Source organism: Taudactylus pleione, unplaced genomic scaffold (genome assembly GCF_031769625.1).
Source record: "Taudactylus pleione unplaced genomic scaffold, aTauple2 ptg000229l, whole genome shotgun sequence".
Classification (NCBI taxonomy): Eukaryota; Metazoa; Chordata; class Amphibia; order Anura; family Myobatrachidae; genus Taudactylus; species Taudactylus pleione.
Genome location: NW_028284631.1, coordinates 2,015,977 through 2,043,496, shown reverse-complemented (window position 1 = coordinate 2,043,496; position 27,520 = coordinate 2,015,977). Strand labels below are relative to the sequence as shown.

The window sequence follows — 27,520 nt, the reverse complement described above, 5'->3', positions numbered from 1 at the left end:
CCTAAAGTTTTTGGAGGCATTCCTTAATTCTATTTAATACTATTTGCGGTATACCTCATTAATGGGGGAATTCAATTGGCCCCTATCATTTTTATGGCCCAAAACACTGGACTTTTTTTTGCATTTTTTAACTTTTGCAATTCAATTAAAACCTGTTTTTTGCGCCCGAAAACACATAGAGGGGCAAATTCAGGAATGCTGAATGTGCAGAACAGGTCCTGCGTGATTGCATGCAGCCCCTTCTATACCTCTGCCTGATTGACACACAGAGGCATATAAGCGGCGGGGACGGCCGGCGTTCCGGGAAACGGGCGTGTCTGCCTCGTTTTCTGTGAGTGGCAAGGTCAGGGCTGCGTCCACAGACAGTTTCCTGGCCTCACAAGCCGGCCAGCCTGAGTAAGCTGAGGCTTACTCAGTTGGCCGGCGATGGTTATCCCAGCCTGCGAGGTCCTGAAAAAAATCCCAGATAAGTGCTGCAGGCAGTCACGCTTCAGGGCTAATTGGATAGCCCCAGTAAATTACCACGGCTAATTAAATTTCCCCCCTGAAATGGCTGATATCTCAGTAACTTGCATTCAACAAATGGGTACTAAGTATTGTCAAAACATGGGAACTTTTTTCATATGTATTTGTAGTACTATTATTAGAAGATCTTTTATATTAGTCAGTTGTATTTTTTGGTGGAGTTGTCTTTGATATAAAATAATACTTATATATTTTTGTGCAAATGATATCTATGTGCTGGGTTTGGCATCATATATTAATTGCTATGAGGCATTCCCATGTCTCCATTATCAGTTCTAAATGACATTAATGATCATTACCTACGGTAGCGCAGAGCTTCCAAAACCCTAGAGCAGGGGTTCCCAACCACGGTCCTCAAGGCACACTAACAGTGCAGGTTTTAAGGATAGCCATACTTGTGCACAGGTGACTTAAGTAGTACCTCAGTTATTTTGATTTAACCATCTGTGCTCAAGCATGGATATCACTAAAACCAGGACTGTTAGTGTGCCTTGAGGACCGAGGTTGGGAATCATTTCGCCACACTCCTAGGCCAAAGATTTCTTATTGAGAAAGGCAGGAAAAAATATGAAATGAAGTAAATTGTGCTCATGTCATCCTTAGACCCAGGTATGTGCTGGTGGACAGAGTTGAGATTCGGCTTGTCCACATATTTTTGATAGCAAAACTAGTGATGGCAGCTGCCAGTCACATTGACCATAAATAATTTGATTTGCTCCTAGCCCACCAACGTGTTGCACCCCGGCATGTGTCTTCCGGAGCCCAAGGGTGCCAGAGCACCCAGTTTGGGAACCACTGACACAGTGGTGGCCGAGATATTTTCTTTTAGTTGAACCAGTTTGCAAACTATCAACATGCCAAGAACTAGTGTCATCACCGAGGCAATGCCTGACTATTTCTGTGAATTAATAGGCCACAGTGTTATGGTTATTAATTCAGACCATAAAATGGATTCTTCTATTATATATATATATATTATAATTTCACTTTAAGCAATATTTAACCTACCGCACATTGATTTGTTTCCCCATTCATTTTGCTAATGGCCATGTCACATAAAGCAAAGCTTACAGCTGTGTCTTAGTCCCATTATACATGTATGCTGATTACAATGCACATCACACTATCTATGTTTACTTGGCTTCCTTGTTTATAACGTGTATGTTCACCTTGCATGTCTCTGTGTCTGTCCCTAACACTGGTTGTGTCTGTCTTTCTTCTTTTAGATGTCTGTCTCTTTCTATCTCAGTGGATGTGCGTGTCTACCTCCTCTTACCCCCATGTCCCCCGCAGTGTGATGGGGTGCCTATTCCCCTGCCCAGCCTGCAAGGAATCGCTGTACTGAATATTCCCAGTTACGCTGGTGGCACCAACTTCTGGGGCGGCAGTAAGGAGGATGATGTAAGTTTCCTGGGTGAAGTAGAGTCAGTCTAGATCATACGCTCCTGGTGTTCTTCTGTCCTTACATTATGTTCTTTCATGCCATCACAGACATTTGCTGCGCCTTCTTTTGATGATAAGATACTGGAGGTTGTTGCTGTGTTTGGCAGCATGCAGATGGCTGTGTCCAGGGTTATCAAACTGCAGCATCACCGGATCGCACAGGTAACGCCAAGCTTACATGGAGTCCTGCAGGGTTAGTGCACAGATATTGTCACAAAGTGTGGTCACTGCTAAGGTCTTATCACATATAGAGATGTTTTATCGTGAGGCTGACTCCTATTCCTGGTCTGCCTCAATGTGATTGGAGAAGATGCAGCTGAATCATCTATATAATAATCCCAGACTGTCTGCCCATCTCCTGCATGCGCAGCGCAGCGAGAGCCGGGGTATGCGTGTGTCAGATCAGCCCACTGTTAATAACTGTAATGGGCTGGTATTGAGCAAGGAATGCAGCATTAGTTTCCTTTGGCTACTCACGGACAACAGGAATTGCAAGTGACATATATAAGCTAAGACGGCACCTAACAGTTCAACAGGAATTTCTTTTTTGATTGTCTTAAGTTGATGACCAATCAGATTTTCGTATTACCATAGCACCAAGTCCATGCCGCTAGAGGCACAAATCATTTTATCTGTGGGTCATTCTAAATGACCAGACCAGCACAGATGCAGTGTTTTACCAAGCAGATTTACACTACCAAATCAGATTGGCCTATAAAATGTTCCCGTATTTTGGCCATTCTGTATTGCCGCTAATGCTATATGTTGTATGCATGTGCTTCCCTGCCAGGTGAGCTGTATTTTTATACTGTATAGAAACATACCCCAAGTTTTAAGCACTAAAATGTATTCCAGTGAAATTATATTCCTTGATGATTAGACCCAGATGATTAAGCTTTCTTATTTACACTTCTTAAGGTGTTTAATTTTTTTACTCTTTTTTTGAGTCTGATTACTTTGTGACATTACACTATAATATGCTGTTTTCATTAGTGTCGAACAGTGAAGATCACAGTACTTGGAGATGAAGGAGTTCCCGTGCAAGTAGATGGAGAGGCCTGGGTCCAACCCCCAGGTTATATCCGCATAGTGCACAAGAACAGGACACAGACGCTCACCAGAGACAGGGTAAAGTTGGCAGTTTTTGTCCTTCTGAAAACAAAAAATTGCAGATGTATATGATTGATCTATTAGAAAAATTCCCATTTTTATTTTTTGATTATTAAAAGTACTAGCTGGGATACCCAGGTTTAAGACTGGACCCCGAAGTACATCTGCAGCCTTTATTTTTTTACATTGTCCTCGTCTATAACCCCATTCCATTGATCCAGAAAAGGACACCACTCTTTACTAACATGTATGCAAACATGTTAGTAACTACCGTGAGTGCAAGGGGTACGGCTGCCATGCTGCCTGTGTGCTGCCTCTGTGGCCTGCCGCTCCTCGTGCACCCAGTCACGCACACAAGGTGGGTTGGTCCGGTCAGGGCCATCGAGAAGGGCCTGGGTGTAAGCAATGTTAATTTGGTCCCGGACCGCCAGCTGATTACAGCTGGCGCACTGGCAGACAGTCATGGAGAGACAGCGCCGCTGGTCGCGAGGCAATTAGAACTCGGGTGTGCTGGGCTGTGATGGGAGACTGCTTGCTGCTGCCTCCCCAGTGCGCTGCACCACTGTACAGCACTGCAAAAAAGATTTCTCTTTTCTAAGGGGCCATGGTCACGCCTGCCGTGATTAGGCCACACCTCCTTCCCTGGGCCCGGGTAGCTCTCTATGCCCATGGTTACGCCTTTGCATGTAAACACAGATGCTCTAGATTTAATATGATCTTGCATGAGTTATCAAGTTTGCTCAGAGGTGAAAAGGATACTTTTGTTGCATTCTCACAGGTTTTTGGCAGACTGCCAATTTCCACTGGAGCCAGCCCAGGAATCTGTGTAATTTAAGAGTGTCCCTATTTTCAGCGACAGTGTGTGGCCCTGACAAAGTTCAAACCTAGGCAAAAACCTAATTATGGTCAAACTACACCACCATGCAAAATTTTTTGGAACTCTGGGTGTGCATAAAAGACAAAAAGCCTGACAGACAGACAGACACGCTTTCTCGCTTATTATATAGATTAACAAATTGCAGCGTTCAGATCTCTGTCCATTCGTGTCCTATTTGCTGCTTATTAATAATCTCATTTTATCATTTTTTTCAGGCCTTTGAAAGTACATTAAAATCTTGGAAAGATAAGCAGAAATGTGAGCTTTCCCGACAAGTTTCCTCAACCCTCTCTCCGACTTCTTTGCACCCTGAAGTGCTGTCTGAGGAGGAGTCAACGCAAGTGTCACGGTTTGGCCATGCTGCTGGCGCCCTCATTCATAGGTAGCTATCCTTTAGGAACATTTAAATGTTTTTTTTGCATGCAGGAAAGCATAGCCTGGATATATGTGTTTTATATATAGTCACAGCAAAAGAAAAAGTGTTTTGTCCGGAACCCGGGAGAACCCACTAATACCGGCTTACAACCTGGGTGTAGTCTGAGAGAGGTTAGTGAGGGAGCTCCATCCCAAAGTCCAGAATCTGGGTTTCCCTGGAAACAGACTGCAGAGAGAAACTTCCCTATATAACTGAACTAGAGAGAGAGTGGTCCGTGCTCCTGACGCCAGCAAGTGGCCAGGTATAGTCAGGGCTGTGGAAATTGAGCTACTGTAGTGTTAGGCATTCTGTGTCAGACAAGCTGTATGACTGCTACACAGCACTGGAGTGGGTGTAAAGAACCAACAGGCTGTTCATTGTATGAAACTGCTGGAGATAAGTCACCCACATCCAATATCCGGCACTCAGTGGGTAAAATGAATACTGGCCTGGGTGCCTTCCACCATAAGAATCATAACGACAAGCCTCTGTAACATATGCATCCAAAGGCGGCACTCCAGAAAATAAATTCACTCAAGAACGCATAGCTTTGTGTAGCAACGTCTACGCATTTATTAGCGCTTTTGTCATGAGTGGAGATAATTTTATATAATAAGCACCAGAACCTGTTAGTATATTTTGGTTTCGATTATAAATCAAACAAATATGTGGATCTAATGCAAAACTTATTTGCTAACATACTTAATAAGAGAAAAATGACATCATGGCATATACATTTAAAGAAAAAAAAGTCAGCCATGAGGACTAGCACAACATAAATACACTTGAATAGCCTGTGGTGCAAACTTGACACAATCAATGTATCTATAATGCAATTGCACATATTGGGAATACAAAGCCATTTATTGATCCACTACATTAATAATATAGTTTTTGTTTTTGTCTGGAATGAAATTGTTGCTAAAGGAGGATTAGCAGATCAATGCTGCACAGTTCACAATAAATGTTGGGACTATAGTCATTACCAGGACAAGGCTGCACAGTTCACAATAAATGTTGGGACTATAGTCATTACCATGACAAGGCTGCACAGTTCACAATAAATGTTAGGAATATTGTCATTACCATGACAAGGCTGCACAGTTCACAATAAATGTTAGGAATATTGTCATTACCAGGACAAGGCTGCACAGGTCACAATAAATGTTGGGACTATAGTCAATACCAGGACAAGGCTGCACAGTTCACAATAAATGTTGGGACTATAGTCATTACCAGGACAAGGCTGCACAGTTCACAATAAATGTTGGGACTATAGTCATTACCAGGACAAGACTGCACAGTTCAATATGTCCCTTTTGAATAATGTATAATAGTACTGTTTTTCATGGTCTCCTGGAATTAGCAGAGGACTGGCAGACGGGTTGGCCCAGTAACCGGCATCGACAGAGTTTTTAAAATAAAGTTGACAAAAAATCCAGAATAGAGGTGGTATAGACCTACTGTAAATGGTGGTGGTCTGAATGGCAATAGTGCACCTACTGAACGAAGGTGATGGAGTATAGCTGGTCTAATGCGATTCTTTGCCCACTGGCGACTTCATCATTAGCAAAAAAATATAAAAAAGGAAAAGGAGCAGTGGTGTTGAGAATAAGGATCTTTATTCTATTTTGGAGTTTTGTGTTTTGTCTTAAATATGGTCTCAGAATCAATCTGTAGGTTATAAGTAAGGTCTAAGATACATTATTTCATTGCTAAACAAAACAAAACTCAGTGAAAGAATGAACTTGTCACTGTGTTTGCAGCATTAAAGAAATAGCTGTTTCCCACCAGTGCATGGAACAGGAGTTGGCCCATGCTGTCAACGCAAGCTCAAAGTCCATGGAGAAGGTTTACAGCAAGAACTCAGAGGTAACGTCTCATTGTCTGTGTGTTGTCGCTCTCTCTTTATCTGCTTCTGGTACTGTAACTTTGTCACACATGCAGTCAGCCAGTTTGTTCGTTCCTGTCTAGATTTGTGAGACATATGCAAGCTTTGGGATTGCAGTGGCGCAGGCTGCAGTGTGTGTTACTGGCTTCTGGCCTGCACTGGATTCTTGAAGACTTCTTTGTGATATCCCACTATTCCTGTGTCCTCCATTGTAACACATAGGATAACTGCATGATTGTACTTTACATTCAGTCATTTTCCCTGTCCCTGATGTCAGCCCGTTGACTTACAGAAATTGTTTGAGCTGACACTGGCCAACTCCTATGTTGTGGGCAACACAAAGGATCAAAAGATCATCAGTCTTCTGAATCTCAAGAGTACTCTTGAAATACATTTCTAAAGTCCTAACAACATCCAAAAAGTGACTGGATCATCATGCACCCACAGACTGGGCTAAAAGCATTCTCAAATCCTAATATAAATGGAATATGGGCACCACTTTAGGTTTAAAGAAGGTTTAGGAGGAAATGTAATAGCCTGTGACTAGCAGGCATCGGCAAAAATCCGACGAGTATGACAGATGTTTTAAAATGGCTATAATTTAAAAGGCAACACCAGGTTGGTTTTGCCTTTTAAATGATTGCCACTTTAAAACGTCTGCCAGACTCGCTGGGATCTCACCAATGCCTGCAAGTCGCTAGCTAGTACAATTCCTCCTTAGTGTGTATATAAAATAGATATGGAGAGCTACAAGACAGAGGCCCCAGCTCCAATACTCTGCTGTGGGAATAATCGTCAGGAACACCACTTCATCTACACCAGATGCAGTTGAGGAGGATGTTGTGAAATCACCAAGATCAGACTTAAATCCCACGGTAAAATAACAAGGATTTTATGGAGGTTGCTTGTATAACACCCTACAAAAAAAGCATGTACTTTAAGAATATCTGAGTACAACAAGCTTCTTGGGTAGTCTGGTGTGGACACTTTACCATTCTAACTTTTTGAGAATGCCTGGAAGCTTTCCTATTGGACGAAACAGAATCTGCTTCCCAGTTGTCTACCTTGGATGAACACCATTAATATTGTTTTAACATTATGCTCCTGACCAATGCAAAAGTCTGTTGGATTCCCTCATTGTAAAAGAGTGCCGCCTTCCTACCTGATGGTTAATATATGTGACCAAAAGGATGATTCCATTTCCCAGAGAGATTGACGACTTAGGGGACAGTCTGGTGAGATGAATCTTCAAGCTGTGGTTGAACTTGTTCCATTTCGATATTACCTAGATCTGGAACTTCCTTGGCTAAAACTGTGTGTACGATATAGCTTTGAAGATCAAGGCCATCTTCCTGAAGGTCCTCATGCAGAAGACTATAGAGGTTTGTCTGAGATCCAAGAGTCTTTTCCAGACTGAGAAACAAATCTATTTTGTCCTTTTCACCCATCCTCTGCCACCTGTTGTCTAGTGGAAGCCCCTCCACTTTAACTTTTTCTTAGTGGAACATTCAGTGTGATCGTACCCAAGACTGAACCACAATTAGTGTCCAGCACTTTGGAGGCCTGGTTAGAGAAGTGTTCTAACTTTAACCAGGCCTTTGGCTGACTAAGGTTGGGTACACACCTGACGATATGTCGCCCAATCCGGCGGATCGGACGACATATCGTCCACATCGGCCAGTTTGTACCCACTATGCCGCTGACAATGTGCGCTCCCGTGTGTCATCAGCAACATCCTCCGTTGGACCTGCGACGGGCGACATCGATACCGGGGGCCATGCTGCCATATGCAGTATGGCCGTCACTGCTGGCATCGGCCAGTATGTATGCACTTGCCAATGCCGGCACCCCCGCCAGGTCCTGCCACTGCCGATGGCGTACACACTAGACATCGTCTAGTGCAGGCCTGGCCAACCTGTGGCTCTCCAGCTGTTGTGATACTACAAGTCCCAGCATGCACTGCTACAGTTTTGCTATTAGGGAATGCTAAAACTGTTGCAGGGCATGCTGGGACATGTAGTTTCACAACAGCTGGAGAGCCACAGGTTGGCCAGGCCTGGTCTAGTGTGTACCCGGCATTAGTCAGGCAGCGTATCCAGGCCAGTTTATTTGGAGAGGTCACCAAAGTTCCAGGAAGCCCATGACCAAGTGCACTAAGCAAGTACAGCATGCTATTACCTAATGTTTGTAGGGAGAATGTGGTAGGGATGGGCCGAGTGCCCTCTTGCAAAAAGACGTGCTATGTTACGCCAAGATTTTTGTTTTGCCTACGCTGCATCTACCTTAACAAGGCTCCACCTTTTCAGTTGTCAAACTGACAAGCTATAACTAGTTACCAGATCTGACCAAAGTAATTTTGATACGCTTAAAAGGATACACTAGTTGCAGTCAACCAGCTGTTACACAGGCACTACTTCCTTTTTCATCTTAGAAAAATAAAGAGGAGAGCAGAAAAAATAGCACACCATCCACCAAAAATAGGAGTGAGCAGGCAAGACTGGGACACTCCCCCCTCTTCCCGCCCATCAGCGCATGAAAGAAATAATTTGTTGCACAATTTAGGATTATATATTTTCTGATGCATCTGCTAATGATTTCCAATGCTATGTCCTGTTGCAGGGTCCGTGCTCCAGTCATGTTATGGAAATGGTGACAAATGTCCGAGTATTACTGAATGAGACAGAGCTGCTGCTTGCAGGAAAGATGGCTTTGGTGGGTAATGACAAAATGTAGATGTTTCTAGCTGCAACTAAGGTTCTATTTTGCTGCCCAATTCTTGTGAAGCTCTCTTATTATCTCACAATTATTAAGTGAAATGTATGCTTAACCCTATACTAATGCATTTGTTATGAGATGCTTTTTGTTAGCTGTACTGCTTGTGGGGCCAAAGGAGTTGTTACTACATTCGCATGTAATAGGGGAACAATTGTATGTAGCACATTTGTTTATAGATGGTAAAACATACTGTAATGCTAATAACATTGATAGAATTCATGCAAAAATGTAGTGATAGAAAATTAAATCCACCATCTCTATGTAGGTTATGAGAGACCCACACTCTCTACAGGTCATGAGAGACCACCTATCTCTCAGCAGTATATGAGAGACCCACCCTCTCTACAGGACATAAGAGACCGTCCATCTCTCTTTAGGTTATGAGAAACCCACCCCCTCTACAGGCCTTGAGAGACTGTCCATCTCTCTGCAGTTTATGAGAGGCCCACACTCTCTACAGGTCATGAGAGACCTTCCATCTCTGTGGTTTATGAGAGACCCCCACTCTCTACAGGTCATGAGACCTAGCATCTCTCTGCGGTTTATGAGAGACCAACACTCTCTACAGGTCATGAGAGACCTTCCATCTCTCTGCGGTTTATGAGAGACCCACACTCTCTACAGGTCATGAGACCTAGCATCTCTCTGCGGTTTATAAGAAACCCACACTCTCTGCAGGTCATGAGAGACCTTGCATCTCTCTGCGGTTTATGAGAGACCCACACTCTCTACAGGTCATGAGAGCTAGCATCTCTCTGCGGTTTATGAGAGACCCACACTCTCTACAGGTCATGAGAAAAACTTGCCTAATTTTTTTCATGGGTCTGCTTCATTAATACACATATTAAAACAAAGCATACTCAGCCTCTCTCAGCATCCTAAACAACAGTATTACAATGGCAGGATCATAAGGCTAGACACCAGTCCTGGATTCAGTACATAGCTATTTATAACAATAAATGATATAACCTGGACAGAAATAGGAAGTGCACTTTTGGGTGTGCTGCCCCTAGGACTGTATATGGAAGAATGTATTACCTTTTTCTGACTTATAAGACAGTTCCTGCATTTATATTCCTGCAGCTACTCGATCCTCCTCAGAAAGAGCAGCTGATGGCACTGCTCAATAACACAGAAGATGAGCTGCGAAAACTTGCTGACATCCCATGGCTGTGCCAGAGCGCTGAGGCTGGGGAAGAAGAGGTGAGTATTGTTACTTCCATTGCATTTCAATTCAACATAAATCTTACAATCTAGCCACTAGGGGGCTGATGCAGAGTGAGGATTACAACCGATGTCGGAGCGCAAAATCGCCGTTCTCATGCTCAGAACTGTCTGCAAACACATATGCTACTTTCTAGCTTTTTACCACTTACAAATAGGCGTTTGGGGAAGGGGCATTCTGTTGGAAGAACAGTAAGGTGGTGTTAATGTAATTTCAAACACATTCATACCTATAAATACACCAAAACATGCCGGCAATATAAGGATCATTGGATAATGGTTGCCGGATCTAGCAAGCCAATTCTGATTGGCTGCTTGCGAATGCCCCAACTATTGACAGTGATTGGTGCTTCCTTCATCACCCGGGCATAGAATATGTTTCTTTGAGCATGTTTCGGAAAAAAATGTTTTTTTCTTTTTTCTTTTTTCTTTGTATACAGTAGATAGTGGAGTTTTATTAGAGATGTTTTATCAGTTAAAACACAGGTTCTCAAACTCGGTCCTCAGGACCCCAAACAGTGCACGTTTTCCAGGTCTCCTCACAGAATCGCAATTGAAATAAATAGCTCCACCTGTAGATCTTTTCAAATGTGTCAGTGAGTAAAGAATACACCTGTGCACCTTCTGGGTGACCTGCAAAACGTAAACTGTGTGGGGTCCTGAGGACCGAGTTTGAGAACCACTGAGTTAAAGCAATGCAGAATAGCAAATGCAAGTGTGACACATAAGGGAAGTGGTTTGAAAGGTGGATTCAACTCTGGCTTATGTGCCTGTGATGTGTTCCTTCTGTAATGCAGGCACCAGTGCATCTGTTGCAGAGGGCTACGCATCTCGGGCACAGGGGAAAATCACTCATTTTGCTTTTAGGTGTAACTTACAATCATTTTGTACCTGAGTCTGCATCAGTTCCCAAGAGCCTAAGCTGCAGCATCATTCCGGAAATGTCCAAGTACAGTAGATTGAGTAGACCAAGCTTGCTACACTGTTCTTCTCAGTTATAGTTTCACCACTGAGCTGCAGAAGAACCTGAGCTGTCTTTGCTTTCTCAGTGCATATGAACATATGAAATAAATAAAGTTTTCTTCCTTTTGTTGTTTAATATTCCTGTCTAGTTTTTTGTTTCTTCTATGCAGTAAAATGGAGACACCTCATGCATGTCTATGTGACCTACTTCTTTGCAGGGTGCCCTAGATTACTCCAAACTCAGACGCAGCAGTCGGTTTAGGTTGGTCAACAAGTTCAAGAAGGAGAAGAACGTTAAGAATAAGGAGACCCGGAGCAGCACAGGGCCGCCTGGTAAATTCATGTGTAGCAGGAAGTCTTTACTGTACAGCTTCTGCTAGAGGATTAGACACTTACAGCTAATTGTATTCAGAGTAGGAACAGTTATTTATAATGGGGGAATACATGTGGAAAAAGTGCTGTAACCCATAGCAACCAGACATTTGCTTTAATTTTTTTAAACTGATGATTATAGCTCTACTTTCTTGTCCATTAGTTGTCATAATGAGGACGCGAGGTGAATAGCGCTGAGTAGCAGTTCCCGTAGCTATTCAATTCACTGTGCTGTGAAGTCCGACTTAAGCCGGAGAATGCCGGTTAGCGCAACTAAAGCTGGGTGTTTAGTCACGCCAACCGGCATTATCTAACTAAAGTGCTGGCCGCGAGGCTGTTAGCGCCACACTAAGCTGAAAAACAGCATCGCGGCCAACACTTTAGTCTGATTTCTGCTCAGGAGGGTGCAAGAAGAATTATTGTACTTGTTAAATCTATACATATAAGCTTTTTCGTAAACGAACATTTCAGTGCTTACACTTAGATCATTTGTGGTAGGAAGCTAGAAGAGTTTTTTATGTACTGTAAAATAAGAAACCACAAAATATTGCCAGTGATATACAGAGGAGATGTGACTGCAAAAATTCAATGTCAATTTGAGTTCAGAAAAGTGTAATCTGAAAATCCACCTCTAGAGGGAGTGTTATAAAAAGAAAAGAGACTCAGGAGTAATCGGCAAACATATAATAACAATAAAAGTGGACAGTATAAGTTAGGGTAGTGAAATAGGCAATGTTACTATACTCTTTTCCGCTCTAGTGACCTAGCAGCTGTGGCCAAAAGTTTTGAGAATGACACAAGTATTGATTTTCACAAAGTTTGCTGCTTCAGTGTTTTTAGACCATTTTGTCAGATGTTACTATGGTATACTGAAGTATAATTACAAGCATTTCATAAATGTTAAAGACTTTTATTGACAATTACATTAAGTTTATGCAGAGAGTCAATATTTGCTGTGTTGACCCTTCTTTTAAAGACCTCTGCAATTCGCCCTGGCATGCTGTCAATCAACTTTTGGGCCACATACTGACTGATGGCCGTCCATTCTTGCCTAATCAATGCTTGGAGTTTGTCAGAATTTGTGGGTTTTTGTTTGTCCACCCGCCTCTTGAGAATTGACCACAAGTTCTCAATGGAATTAAGGTCTGGGGAGTTTCCTGGCCATGGACCCAAAATTTTGATGTTTTGTTCCCCGAGCCACTTAGTTATCACTTTTGCCTTATTGCAAGGTGCTCCATCATGCTGGAAAAGGAATTGTCCATCACCAAACTGTTCTTGGATGGTTGGGAGAAGTTGCTCTTGGAAGATGTTTTGGTACCATTCTTTATTCATGGCTGTGTTCTTAGGCAAAATTGTGAGTAAGCCCACTCCCTTAGCTGAGAAGCAACCCCACACATGGATGGTCTCAGGGTGCTTTACTGTTGGCATGACACAGGACTGATGGTAGCACTCACTTTTCCTTCTCCGGACAAGCGTTTTTCCAGATGCCCCAAACAATCTGAAAGGGGATTCATAAGAGAAAATAACTTTACCCCAGTCCTCCTCAGTCCAATCCCTGTACCGTTTGCAGAATATCAGTTTGTCTCTGATGTTTTTCCCGGAGAGAAGTGGCTTCTTTGCTGCCCTTCTTGACACAAGGCCATCCTCCAAAAGTCTTCGTCCTGTGTCATGCCAACAGCAAAGCATCCTGAGACCATTCATGTGTGGGGTTGCTTCTCAGCCAAGGGAGTGGGATCACTCACAATTTTGCCTAAGAACACAGCCATGAATAAAGAATGGTACCAAAACATCCCCCAAGAGCAACTTCTCCCAACCATCCAAGAACAGTTTGGTGACGAACAATACCTTTTCTAGCATGATAGTTATCACTTTTTCCTTATGGCAAGGTGCTCTAAGTGGCTCAGGGAACAAAACATCGAAAATTTTGGGTCCATGGCCAGGAAACTCCCCAGACCTTAATCCCATTGAGAACTTGTGGTAAATCCTCAAGAGGCGGGTGGACAAACAAAAACCCACAAATTCTGACAAACTCCAAGCATTGATTAGGCAAGAATGGGTGGCCATCAGTCAGTATGTGGCCCAGAAGTTGATTTTCTCAGCATGCCAGGGCGAATTGCAGAGGTCTTGAAAAAGAGGGGTCAACATTGCAAATATTGACTCTCTGCATATACTTAGTGTAATTGTCAAGAACAGCCTTTGACACTTATGAAATGCTTGTAATTATACTTCAGTATACCATAGTAACATCTGACAAAAAGGTCTAAAAACACTGAAGCAGTAAACTTTGTGAAAACCAATACTTATGTCATTCTCAAAACTTTTGGCCACTTTGGCTGTTTACTGAAGTGCCAAAAGTCATGGGATGGCAGTATGTAAAGGTAATGGTAGGTGGCATCACTGTACTGTGACATCTTGGAAATACCCAAACCTGCATCAATTGTAATCTGACATCTTGTGAGTCAGTTTGAACACTGATAGTGGGTGCCCGATGGATGGGACATTTCACTTCCAAAGTTGTGCGGACATTTAACATTCCTCAATCTACGGTGTCGTGTGTACCAGGAATACCTCATGGAAGGCATTACCACCCACCGTGGATAGCGTAGTAGCCAACTACGGGTGTTTAATAAATGTGACCAGCAACGTCTGGCCAGAATTGTTCGTTGTTACAAACACCGTTGTAACAAACAATCGACATTGCTGAAATTCCATCCACATTCAATGCAGGAGGTGCCAGACGCATATCCAGCAGGTCAGTGGAGCGTTCTTTAGCTTCCATGGGATATGGGAACAAAAGACCCACCAGAGTACCCCTGTTAACACTATGACACTGAACACAGTGCCTCATCTGGGCTTGTGACGTCGCTACTTGGACCCTGAAAGGCTGGCAACATGTGGTCACGGGTTCCAGTTGTTTCGGGCTGATGGTAGGGTTCGGATGTGGGGCAGAACTCATGAGGCTACAGACCCCAGTTGTCAACATGGCACCGTGCAGGCTGGTGGCGGTTCCATAACGGTGTGGGGTGTGTTTAATGTGGCATGGGTTGGGTCTGCTGGTTCGCCTGAACACGTCATTGACTGGTAACCGCTACATTGCATTGCTTGATGACCATTTGTAGCTCTTCATGTACCCCAAAAACGATGGAATATTCCAGCACGATAATGCATTGTGTCATCGGTCCCAAGTTGTCCAGAATTGGTTCAAGGCGCTTTCTAGGGAGTTCCGACGAATGGTGTGGCCACCTCGTTCATCTGGCATGAACCCAAATGAGCATTTATGGGACGTGGTGGAGAGGTCTATTTGCAGCCAAGATCCTGCACCTACAAATTTCAGGGAGCTCTGGGAAGCTATTAAGACGGCATTGGTCAATATCTCTCCAGGGGTCTTCCGTCCACTTGTGGAATCGATGCCAGATCTAGTTGCTGCACTTCACTGGGCTAGAGGGGGTTCTACATGATACTAGGCATCTACCCCATGACTTTTTGCAATTCAGTGTACATCGGCTCTTAATTTCATTGTAAGAAACACCAGAGTGCATCTCAGTTACAGTATGTCCACTTTGGTGTAATTTCCAGTCATTATACCTGTACCTTATCCCATTGATCCACCACTGCAGGGCATGTTCTGTAAAGTCATATTGTTTTTAATGGCTTAGCTGTGTGGGGGATGGAGATTGTGACATCAATAATTAATTGATGTAGATGAAACATATGAGTTTTGTTGAGTGACTGAGTCTAGAGTTCAGGCAAATAATCCCACATATTTGTACTTTGCTCAAAGGACATCTATGCGAACATTGTACTGAGCTGTCCAAACTCCACGTTTGTACAATCCCAGTAGGCTGTGAGGTAATTTCTCATCTCCAGTACCAACGTTTCTACATAGTATCGATATGTTTTTAAATACGGGAGTTAAAATCCATGTGAAAGCGCCACTGAATTGAAAGTATAATCTGCTAATGGTTTTTATGTTACAGGTCTTCCTAACTTAAAAGTTGTCTTATATGAATCAGATACGAATAACTATCACAAATACATTTGAGTCAAAACTTGCCAGAGCTGAAGATATTTGACATAATGTGATCATATGGGGGGGGAGAGATTTTCTTATACACTGCAGACTTCATGTGAGTAATCCCAGTGCAGATGCTGCAGTCAGCCCTGTTTTAGCCTGAATTGTCTGATTAGTGATAGCGTGCAAGTTGCTTAATCCGCTTTTAAATTCACAGCAGGTAATAGAAAATGAGGGCTAATCTACAGGAGAGACACACAGGAAACAGCCCCAACACACCCCTGTGAACAAGTAGAGAAAGCTGCTATTTTATTTGTACTTAAAATGCTGTAGACTTCATTACACAAATTCGCAAATATATGAAAGCACCTGGGTTACCGCTGAGTAAATTGTATCTCATTTTAAAAACTCAGGAATATGTGACCCAATACAGGAACTTTGTTTAGAGTTTGGTCCACTCTATTAGCAAGAGCTGAAACTTGTGCATTTTATGTACTAATAGCATAACTGCTTTATTACTGGTTCATAGCTGAGTGCTGGGGAATATTTCTGGCTCGTTTCTACAATATCAAACATGTCACATTCTGTCAAGTTACTGCATGAGGCCAAACTCTGCGATATTACCACATGGGGACATTGACCTAATATTGTAGCAGGTGTGGTACATCAACTGCTAATAATATTGGGTCTATTACAGTCCTATTTTCGGGTATGTTTTTAAATGCAGTATGACAGCCAGCTTTTAGTCTGTGTGTTTGGTCACCTAAAGACCACACAAAAATGGCCACAAAAAACTGGAGATGATACAGCTGATATCTGTGGCCACATTGGACAGCGATCCAGTTGCTGGGTGCTCGGTTCAAGCGGTGGAATCAGCCATTGTTACTCCTATAATTGTGAAACGTATCGGTATTTCATATAAGGAAACTTGTATTTTAGGTTTAGTGGCTCTTGTACTATCGCATACCTCCTAGGCGTAACCTGACAAAGGCTATAGCTGTTTATTCCTTTAAATATTATGTTACAACAGAGAACATGGAGCTGAGATTAGTACATGCTGTTGTAAACCAGTTTATTGTAGAATGCAATAAGGATTCATGGTAGTATTGTACATCGTCATCCATAATCACTAAAATCTGTTAAAAGACAAAAGATGGGTGATGGTTTGGAGGTTCCAAAGTTAGTATATCGTTTTATAATATGCCTGATGGTTGACTCATAGGGAAGATCATGTGTAGAAAAGCACTGCACATAGCCTTACATGTAGTACACAAATGTATACTGTACGTCCCTCGGTGGGTTCTTTATCTTGTAATTGGATTCCTCTGCTCTGGTCTGTGGGTAATCCTTTATCTTGGGAAGTGGTTTTCCTTTGCTTTGGGATATTTCTTACTGAGGGACTCTCTTTGACAGCTCACCTTTGGGGGACGGAGGAGGTGTCTCTTTGGTTGGAACGTCTCAGTCTGTCTGAGTACAAGGAGGTCTTTACTCGCCATGACATCCGAGGTTGTGAGCTCCTACATCTGGAGCGCCGAGACCTCAAGGTATCTCTTACAGATGTCCGACCCAAAGTGGATTCTGGTCCTCCTCTGCTCTGTATTTATGCTTAATGCACGTTCTCTTCTCTGCAATCATTGTCCTTGTGCACTCTTATTCAGTCAGTTCTCTGTATACCTGCTTCCAGCCATTGCATGTTCTATACTACACGTCTTTTCTTTGCTATATCTTTGTATCGTACATTCAGTCATAGCCATCCACCCGCAGTTTCAACTTCCCTCATCACTTATCTACATCCTGCTATCAAATATAACATGCCCTATACTACCTGCACTCACCTCAGCCATTTATCTATGTCCTATAACCAGTCATAGTATGCCCTATTATAAGCTCTCCCCTCAGCCAATTCTCTATACCCTATAATCATATGTATCATGCCCTATAGTATAGGCTCTCCCAGCTAGTTCTCTATAGCATGTCCTATAATATATACTCTCCCAGCTAGTTCTCTGTAGCATGTCCTATAATATATACTCTCCCAGCTAGTTTTCTGTACCCTATAATCAAATGTAGCATGCCCTATAATATAGGCTCTCCCAGCTAGTTCTCTTAACCCTATAATCAAATGTAGCATGCCCTATATTATAGGCTCTCCCAGCTAGTTCTCTGTAGCATGCCCTATATTATAGGCTCTCCCAGCTAGTTCTCTGTAGCATGTCCTATATGATAGGCTCTCCCAGCTAGTTCTCTGTAGCATGCCCTATATTATAGGCTGTCCCAGCTAGTTCTCTGTAGCATGCCCTATATGATAGGCTCTCCCAGCTAGTTCTCTGTAGCATGCCCTATATGATAGGCTCTCCCAGCTAGTTCCCTGTAGCATGCCCTATATTATAGGCTCTCCCAGCTAGTTCCCTGTAGCATGCCCTATATTATAGGCTCTCCCAGCTAGTTCTCTGTAGCATGCCCTATATTATAGGCTCTCCCAGCTAGTTCTCTGTAGCATGCCCTATATTATAGGCTCTCCCAGCTAGTTCTCTGTAGCATGCCCTATATTATAGGCTCTCCCAGCGAGTTCTCTGTAGCATGCCCTATATTATAGGCTCTCCCAGCTAGTTCTCTGTAGCATGTCCTATATTATAGGCTCTCCCAGCTAGTTCTCTGTAGCATGCCCTATATTATAGGCTCTCCCAGCTAGTTCCCTGTAGCATGCCCTATATTAAAGGCTCTCCCAGCTAGTTCTCTGTAGCATGTCCTATATTATAGGCTCTCCCAGCTAGTTCTATGTAGCATGCCCTATATTATAGGCTTTCCCAGCTAGTTCCCTGTAGCATGCCCTATATTATAGGCTCTCCTAGTAGTTCCCTGTGCTCTGTAATAAAATGTAGCTTGCCCTATATTATAGGCTCTCCTAGCTAGTTCCCTGTGCTCTGTAATAAAATGTAGCATGCCATATATTATAGGCTCTCCTCGTAGTTCCCTGTGCTCTGTAATAAAATGTAGCATGTCCTATATTATAGGCTCTCCTAGCTAGTTCCCTGTGCTCTGTAATGAAATGTAGCATGTCCTATATTATAGGCTCTCCTAGCTAGTTCCCTGTGCTCTGTAATAAAATGTAGCATGTCCTATATTATAGGCTCTCCTAGCTAGTTCCCTGTGCTCTGTAATAAAATGTAGCATGTCCTATATTATAGGCTCTCCTAGCTAGTTCTCTGTAGCATGCCCTATATTATAGGCTCTCCCAGCTAGTTCCCTGTAGCATGCCCTATATTATAGGCTCTCCTAGCTAGTTCCCTGTGCTCTGTAATAAAATGTAGCATAACCTATATTATAGGCTCTCCTAGCTAGTTCCCTGTGCTCTGTAATAAAATGTACCATGCCCTATATTATAGGCTCCCCTAGCTAGTTCCCTGTGCTCTGTAATAAAATGTAGCATGCCCTATATTATAGGCTCTCCTAGCTAGTTCCCTGTGCTCTGTAATAAAATGTAGCATGTCCTATATTATAGGCTATCCTAGCTAGTTCCCTGTGCTCTGTAATAAAATGTAGCATGCCCTATATTATAGGCTATCCTAGCTAGTTCCCTGTGCTCTGTAATAAATGTAGCATGTCCTATATTATAGGCTCTCCTAGCTAGTTCCCTGTGCTCTGTAATAAAATGTAGCATGCCATATATTATAGGCTCTCCTAGCTAGTTCTCTGTGCTCTGTAATAAAATGTAGCATGCCCTATATTATAGGCTATCCTAGCTAGTTCCCTGTGCTCTGTAATAAAATGTAGCATGCCCTATATTATAGGCTCTCCTAGTAGTTCCCTGTGCTCTGTAATAAAATGTAGCATGCCCTATATTATAGGCTCTCCTAGTAGTTCCCTGTGCTCTGTAATAAAATGTAGCATGCCCTATATTATAGGCTTTCCCAGCTAGTTCCCTGTAGCATGCCCTATATTATAGGCTCTCCCAGTTAGTTCCCTGTAGCATGCCCTATATTATAGGCTCTCCTAGCTAGTTCCCTGTGCTCTGTAATGAAATGTAGCATGCCCTATATTATAGGCTCTCCTAGCTAGTTCCCTGTGCTCTGTAATAAAATGTAGCATGCCCTATATTATAGGCTATCCTAGCTAGTTCCCTGTGCTCTGTAATGAAATGTAGCATGCCCTATATTATAGGCTCTCCTAGCTACTGTAGTTCCCTGTGCTCTGTAATAAAATGTAGCATGTCCTATATTATAGGCTCTCCTAGCTAGTTCCCTGTGCTCTGTAATAAAATGTAGCATGCCCTATATTATAGGCTCTCCTAGCTAGTTCCCTGTGCTCTGTAATAAAATGTAGCATGCCCTATATTATAGGCTATCCTAGCTAGTTCCCTGTGCTCTGTAATAAAATGTAGCATGCCCTATATTATAGGCTCTCTTAGCTAGTTCCATGTACTATGTACCATGTCCTATATTATAGGCTCTCCTAGCTAGTTCCCTGTGCTCTGTATTAAAATGTAGCTTGCCCTATATTATAGGCTCTCCTAGCTAGTTCCCTGTGCTCTGTAATAAAATGTAGCATGCCCTATATTATAGGCTCTCCTAGCTAGTTCCCTGTAGCATGCCCTATATTATAGGCTCTCCTAGCTAGTTCCCTGTGCTCTGTAATGAAATGTAGCATGCCCTATATTATAGGCTCTCCTAGCTAGTTCCCTGTGCTCTGTAATAAAATGTAGCATGCCTATATTATAGGCTATCCTAGCTAGTTCCCTGTGCTCTGTAATGAAATGTAGCATGCCCTATATTATAGGCTCTCCTAGCTACTGTAGTTCCCTGTGCTCTGTAATAAAATGTAGCATGTCCTATATTATAGGCTCTCCTAGCTAGTTCCCTGTGCTCTGTAATAAAATGTAGCTTGCCCTATATTATAGGCTCTCCTAGCTAGTTCCCAGTGCTCTGTATTAAAATGTAGCATGCCCTATATTATAGGCTCTCCTAGCTAGTTCCCTGTGTTCTGTAATAAAATGTAACATGTCCTATATTATAGGCTCTCCTAGCTAGTTCCCTGTGCTCTGTAATAAAATGTAACATGTCCTATATTATAGGCTCTCCTAGTAGTTCCCTGTGCTCTGTAATAAAATGTAGCATGTCCTATATTATAGGCTCTCCTAGTAGTTCCCTGTGCTCTGTAATAAAATGTAGCTTGCCCTATATTATAGGCTCTCCTAGCTAGTTCCCTGTGCTCTGTAATAAAATGTAGCATGCCATATATTATAGGCTCTCCTAGTAGTTCCCTGTGCTCTGTAATAAAATGTAGCATGTCCTATATTATAGGCTCCCCTAGCTAGTTCCCTGTGCTCTGTAATAAAATGTAGCATGTCCTATATTATAGGCTATCCTAGCTAGTTCCCTGTGCTCTGCAATAAAATGTAGCATGCCATATATTATAGGCTCTCCTAGTAGTTCCCTGTGCTCTGTAATAAAATGTAGCATGCCCTATATTATAGGCTATCCTAGCTAGTTCCCTGTGCTCTGTAATAAAATGTAGCATGCCCTATATTATAGGCTATCCTAGCTAGTTCCCGTGCTCTGTAATAAAATGTAGCATGCCCTATATTATAGGCTATCCTAGCTAGTTCCCTGTGCTCTGTAATAAAATGTAGCATGCCATATATTATAGGCTCTCCTAGTAGTTCCCTGTGCTCTGTAATAAAATGTAGCATGCCCTATATTATAGGCTCTCCTAGCTAGTTCCCTGTGCTCTGTAATAAAATGTAGCATGCCCTATATTATAGGCTTTCCCAGCTAGTTCCCTGTAGCATGCCCTATATTATAGGCTCTCCCAGCTAGTTCCCTGTAGCATGCCCTATATTATAGGCTCTCCTAGCTAGTTCCCTGTGCTCTGTAATGAAATGTAGCATGCCCTATATTATAGGCTCTCCTAGCTAGTTCCCTGTGCTCTGTAATGAAATGTAGCATGCCCTATATTATAGGCTCTCCTAGCTACTGTAGTTCCCTGTGCTCTGTAATAAAATGTAGCATGTCCTATATTATAGGCTCTCCTAGCTAGTTCCCTGTGCTCTGTAATAAAATGTAGCATGCCCTATATTATAGGCTATCCTAGCTAGTTCCCTGTGCTCTGTAATAAAATGTAGCATGCCCTATATTATAGGCTCTCCTAGCTAGTTCCCTGTGCTCTGTAATAAAATGTAGCATGCCCTATATTATAGGCTATCCTAGCTAGTTCCCTGTGCTCTGTAATAAAATGTAGCATGCCCTATATTATAGGCTCTCCTAGCTAGTTCCATGTACTATGTACCATGTCCTATATTATAGGCTCTCCTAGCTAGTTCCCTGTGCTCTGTAATAAAATGTAGCATGCCCTATATTATAGGCTCTCCTAGCTAGTTCCCTGTGCTCTGTAATAAAATGTAGCTTGCCCTATATTATAGGCTCTCCTAGCTAGTTCCCAGTGCTCTGTAATAAAATGTAGCATGCCCTATATTATAGGCTCTCTTAGCTAGTTCCCTGTGTTCTGTAATAAAATGTAATATGTCCTATATTATAGGCTCTCCTAGCTAGTTCCCTGTACTCTGTAATAAAATGTAGCATGCCATATATCATAGGCTCTCCCAGTAGTTCCCTGTGCTCGTAATAAAATGTAGCATGTCCTATATTATAGGCTCTCCTAGCTAGTTCCCTGTGCTCTGTAATAAAATGTAGCATGCCCTATATTATAGGCTCTCCTAGCTAGTTCCCTGTGCTCTGTAATAAAATGTAGCATGCCCTACATTATAGGCTCTCCTAGCTAGTTCCCTGTAGCATGCCCTACATTATAGGCTCTCCTAGCTAGTTCCCTGTGCTCTGTAATAAAATGTAGCATGTCCTATATTATAGGCTCTCCTAGCTAGTTCCCTGTGCTCTGTAATAAAATGTAGCATGCCCTATATTATAGGCTCTCTTAGCTAGTTCCCTGTGCTCTGTAATAAAATGTAGCATGCCCTATATTATAGGCTCCCCTAGCTAGTTCCCTGTGCTCTGTAATAAAATGTAGCATGCCCTATATTATAGGCTCTCTTAGCTAGTTCCCTGTGCTCTGTAATAAAATGTAGCATGCCCTATATTATAGGCTCCCCTAGCTAGTTCCCTGTGCTCTGTAATAAAATGTAGCATGCCCTATATTATAGGCTCTCCTAGCTAGTTCCCTGTGCTCTGTAATAAAATGTAGCATGCCCTATATTATAGGCTCTCCTAGCTAGTTCCCTGTGCTCTGTAATAAAATGTAGCATGCCCTATATTATAGGCTCTCCTAGCTAGTTCCCTGTGCTCTGTAATAAAATGTAGCATGCCCTACATTATAGGCTCTCCTAGCTAGTTCCCTGTAGCATGCCCTACATTATAGGCTCTCCTAGCTAGTTCCCTGTGCTCTGTAATAAAATGTAGCATGTCCTATATTATAGGCTCTCCTAGCTAGTTCCCTGTGCTCTGTAATAAAATGTAGCATGTCCTATATTATAGGCTCTCTTAGCTAGTTCCCTGTGCTCTGTAATAAAATGTAGCATGCCCTATATTATAGGCTCCCCTAGCTAGTTCCCTGTGCTCTGTAATAAAATGTAGCATGCCCTATATTATAGGCTCTCTTAGCTAGTTCCCTGTGCTCTGTAATAAAATGTAGCATGCCCTATATTATAGGCTCCCCTAGCTAGTTCCCTGTGCTCTGTAATAAAATGTAGCATGCCCTATATTATAGGCTCTCCTAGCTAGTTCCCTGTGCTCTGTAATAAAATGTAGCATGCCCTATATTATAGGCTCTCCTAGCTAGTTCCCTGTGCTCTGTAATAAAATGTAGCATGCCCTATATTATAGGCTCTCTTAGCTAGTTCCCTGTGCTCTGTAATAAAATGTAGCATGCCCTATATTATAGGCTCCCCTAGCTAGTTCCCTGTGCTCTGTAATAAAATGTAGCATGCCCTATATTATAGGCTCTCCTAGCTAGTTCCCTGTGCTCTGTAATAAAATGTAGCATGTCCTATATTATAGGCTCTCCTAGCTAGTTCCCTGTAGCATGCCCTATATTATAGGCTCTCCTAGCTAGTTCCCTGTGCTCTGTAATAAAATATAGCTTGCCCTATATTATAGGCTATCCTAGCTAGTTCCCTGTGCTCTGTAATGAAATGTAACATGCCCTATATTATAGGCTCCCCTAGCTAGTTCCCTGTGCTCTGTAATGAAATGTAGCATGCCCTATATTATAGGCTATCCTAGTAGTTCCCTGTGCTTTGTAATAAAATGTAGCCTGCCCTATATTATAGGCTCTCCTAGTAGTTCCCTGTGCTCTGTAATAAAATGTAGCATGCCCTATATTATAGGCTCTCCTAGTAGTTCCCTGTGCTCTGTAATAAAATGTAGCATGCCATATATTATAGGCTCTCCTAGTAGTTCCCTGTGCTCTGTAATAAAATGTAGCATGCCATATATTATAGGCTCTCCTAGTAGTTCCCTGTGCTCTGTAATAAAATGTAGCATGCCTTACTGCCACTCCCCTCAGCCTATTATCTGTACCCTGTAAATAATCACTATGTACCCTATTCTGTAACACTTCCTAACTGTGTAAGCAATTGTTGTATGCCCGAGATTATCAAGATCCTCTCAAGTATCTGTCTGTACTCTATAACCAATCGTTGCATGCCATTTATTACTAACATCTCCTAGTTTCATATTATACTGCCACATGCCATCATTGTCATAATATGCACTACTCTACCAATGCAATGTTTATTCTTGTCCCCTGTGATACAGCTGTGAGCTCTGTTACATGGCAGTGGGTATCTTATTCAATTTGTTGCAAAGCTTTAAAATTAAGGTCTACAATAACAGGCACATAGCTTAAAATGGAAGATTACTAACACACCATTATTATTATTATTATTTATTTATATGGCGCCACAAGTGTTCCGCAGCGCCTTACAAAGTACAGCATGAACAATATTCAATATTGAGTGTTTTAGAGATTATATAAGTACTCCCCTCCTTACAGATGTGTATCAGTGGCAGCTAATCCCCACTAATATAAGTATACCAGTCATTTTCCAGGTTATCAGACCGTTTAAACCAATTTAAATTACTATTCAGAAAAATGTCCTAAGCACCATTCAGGCAGACATTCTACACTCTCAGGTCATGGTACTAATCCTGTGCAGATGTCAGTCTGTCTATATTGTGCCCATACTTCCCCATCCTGAGCACAACAGATGTCATTCTGTCTATATTGTGCCCATACTTCCCCACCCTGAGAAGCACAGATGTCAGTCTGTCTATATTGTGCCCATACTTCCCCACCCTGAGAAGCACAGATGTCAGTCTGTCTATATTGTGCCCATACTTCCCCACCCTGAGAACCACAGATGTCATTCTGTCTATATTGTGCCCATACTTCCCCATCCTGAGAAGCACAGATGTCAGTCTGTCTATATAGTGCCCATACTTCCCCACCCTGAGAACCACAGATCTCATTCTGTCTATATTGTGCCCATACTTCCCTATCCTGAGAACCACAGATGTCAGTCTGGCTATATAGTGCCCATACTTCCCCACCCTGAGAACCACAGATGTCAGTCTGTCTATATTGTGCCCATACTTCCCCACCCTGAGAACCACAGATGTCAGTCTGGCTATATTGTGCCCATACTTCCCCACCCTGAGAACCACAGATGTCAGTCTGGCTATATAGTGCCCATACTAACCCACCCTGAGAACCACAGATGTCAGTCTGTCTATATTGTGCCCATACTACCCCACCCTGAGAACCACAGATGACAGTCTGTCTATATAGTGCCCTTACTGCCTAACCCTGAGACCCACTAGGAAATACAATAATAGGATCAGACCCATTAAAACAAACCTGAAAACAGTTTATTGTACTAAATATTGGGGTATTGGTTTAATCTGAAATAACATACGCAGACAGCCCGCAGAGCAGTGGGGGTAGCAGTTACCAATATAATGGGCCTGCCTCTTGAGTCAGACACAGGTGGAAATGTGGACATCTGCATACTGCGCATGCGTTATAGACAGAAATCAAAGAACGTGCAGGCGCTGAACATGGGTGTTTCTGGAGGTAAGTGGGTGGCGACCGAGCAGACGCACGGAACTGATCCATCTCGTGGGAGTTTCCCGGACATGTACGCCATCTTCCGTGCTTGGTACGTATTGTGTGGACGCAGATAGGACGCCTGTTTGTAATGGATCCTTTGTACCCAGCATGGAGCGTGTGCCGGTCCCAATACAGATGATGATGGCTGCAGACATAAAAACAGCGTGCTAGAAGGACTTCCACATGCAGACACAATGTTCTTCATACACGGGCAGATTCTCGTATTAGCGTAAGCTGGCTACAGCTCCCGTACGGAAAATAGGCCACCGATGCGTCTGACTCAGAGTCAGGACCAATGTTTGCGGTAATAATCTGCAAAAGCCGTATGTTCCCACGCTCACCAGCAGTATACGGGTGAGAAATACATGCTTGCAGAGTACTCACTAAATAACTATATATAAAAGTAATAAATAATGTAGATAGTGACAATAATTGGTATACATTTCATTATGTGAAGGTGTAACCTAAAATAAAATAAAACCCCAACAAAACCGATCATTAGTTTTGCAGCAAATTGAATGACCACCTTTTTATCATGACATGTTCTGCATGGGGACTGCTCTCCCAGTACATGAAATGAAAGTGTAGATGGTAACCTCTTTTGTTTTGCAGGAGTTGGGTGTGACAAAAGTGGGTCACATGAAGAGAATCCTCCACAGCATTCGAGAGCTGAGCCCCCCTCCTGTCAGTGCGGACTAGGGTCTGTTTTCACAGCGTGCGTGGCCCAGTCTGGGTGACCGTTTAAAGCACAGGTCCGCCCAAAGTTTTACTGCATCATTGCGCCTTGTAAGAAGTGTACAGAGCATCATGGCAGCCTGTAAGACGTAGGCATCACTAATCCCCAGCAGCCAATCACAAATGAGCCGTGGAAATCTCTGCAGCCAGTCACAGAAGAGGTGTGTCCAGGGTATGGATACAGCAAGGGCTTTAGCCTGTTTATTCTGGGTACTTCTGAAGCCAGATTTTTTTGTTCTAGAAACCACAAAAGCCAACTGTGACTGAAGTAGACTTTCTCATTGATGTGCTACCTCGTGTTGCTTGGGACAGGCAATGCATTTCTACCAGGATGTGAGTGCGTTACAAACCATCAACGAGCAGATGCTCACTCTCTGTCCTTTGCCCGAAGACTTTGAGACCATGGTAACTGAATTGGGCCTATAACGGTTTCCTCACACATGCAATGAACGTTAGACTGTGGAGTTTTTGTACTTTGTGCTGTGATGGATGCTCTTTTCTCAGGCTCTGTATGTAAATTGTTTGGTGTGTAGGTAGGTATTCCTGATATTGTGTAGAAATATTCTAATCGGTGGTTGCTTTGGTCTTTTTGTAAAAATTCAGCTGTGAGGTGAGACCATTGCAACATCCCACTCTGGTCTATGATCAAAAGATTGTTTACATTTCCAGGTACATTTATAAAGCAGGAAACCGTCTGCCCTATAATCTGCTTCTGACTAACGAGAGCGTGGGAAACCGCTCTCTGGGAGATACGATGAAGGGCTTGTTTCCTGAAGCTGCATTTGGACAGTGGGTTTGAGGTGTCCGCATCCATTCCTCTTTCTGTTCCGACACTTTTACAAAGCTAATCCTGGGCAGGTCCCTTCCTCGCTTCTGTTTATTTATGGGGGACAGACAAAAACTTTGGAACCCTCAGATAAAGCCTGACTACCCCGCCTGTGTGTATTTATTCTCCCGTGCCTTATTGCAGTCCCTACCCCATTTCCAAAGTGATGTTAATGCTTGTAAATAGCAATATTGTAAAATTGGTTTCTGTTTTAACAGTAAATAATGTCTTAA

The 27,520-nt window shown here is 42.7% G+C and overlaps 1 protein-coding gene across 2 annotated transcripts in view; it reads left to right on the top strand.

Moving 5' to 3' along the window:
- The window catches only part of DGKD (diacylglycerol kinase delta), a 113,955-nt gene extending 86,435 nt beyond the window's left edge, over positions 1–27,520 (top strand). The window contains exons 21-30 of one of the 2 annotated variants that reach the window (XM_088479209.1): positions 1,819–1,926; positions 2,017–2,130; positions 2,962–3,096; positions 4,171–4,337; positions 6,137–6,242; positions 8,881–8,973; positions 10,120–10,239; positions 11,442–11,556; positions 17,021–17,151; positions 26,339–27,520. In XM_088479209.1, the coding sequence (XP_088335335.1) occupies positions 1,819–1,926; positions 2,017–2,130; positions 2,962–3,096; positions 4,171–4,337; positions 6,137–6,242; positions 8,881–8,973; positions 10,120–10,239; positions 11,442–11,556; positions 17,021–17,151; positions 26,339–26,425 (1,176 nt within the window). In that variant the 3' untranslated portion in view covers positions 26,426–27,520. The remainder of the gene's footprint in view (positions 1–1,818; positions 1,927–2,016; positions 2,131–2,961; positions 3,097–4,170; positions 4,338–6,136; positions 6,243–8,880; positions 8,974–10,119; positions 10,240–11,441; positions 11,557–17,020; positions 17,152–26,338) is intronic. The other variant, XM_088479210.1, reaches the window with a different exon arrangement.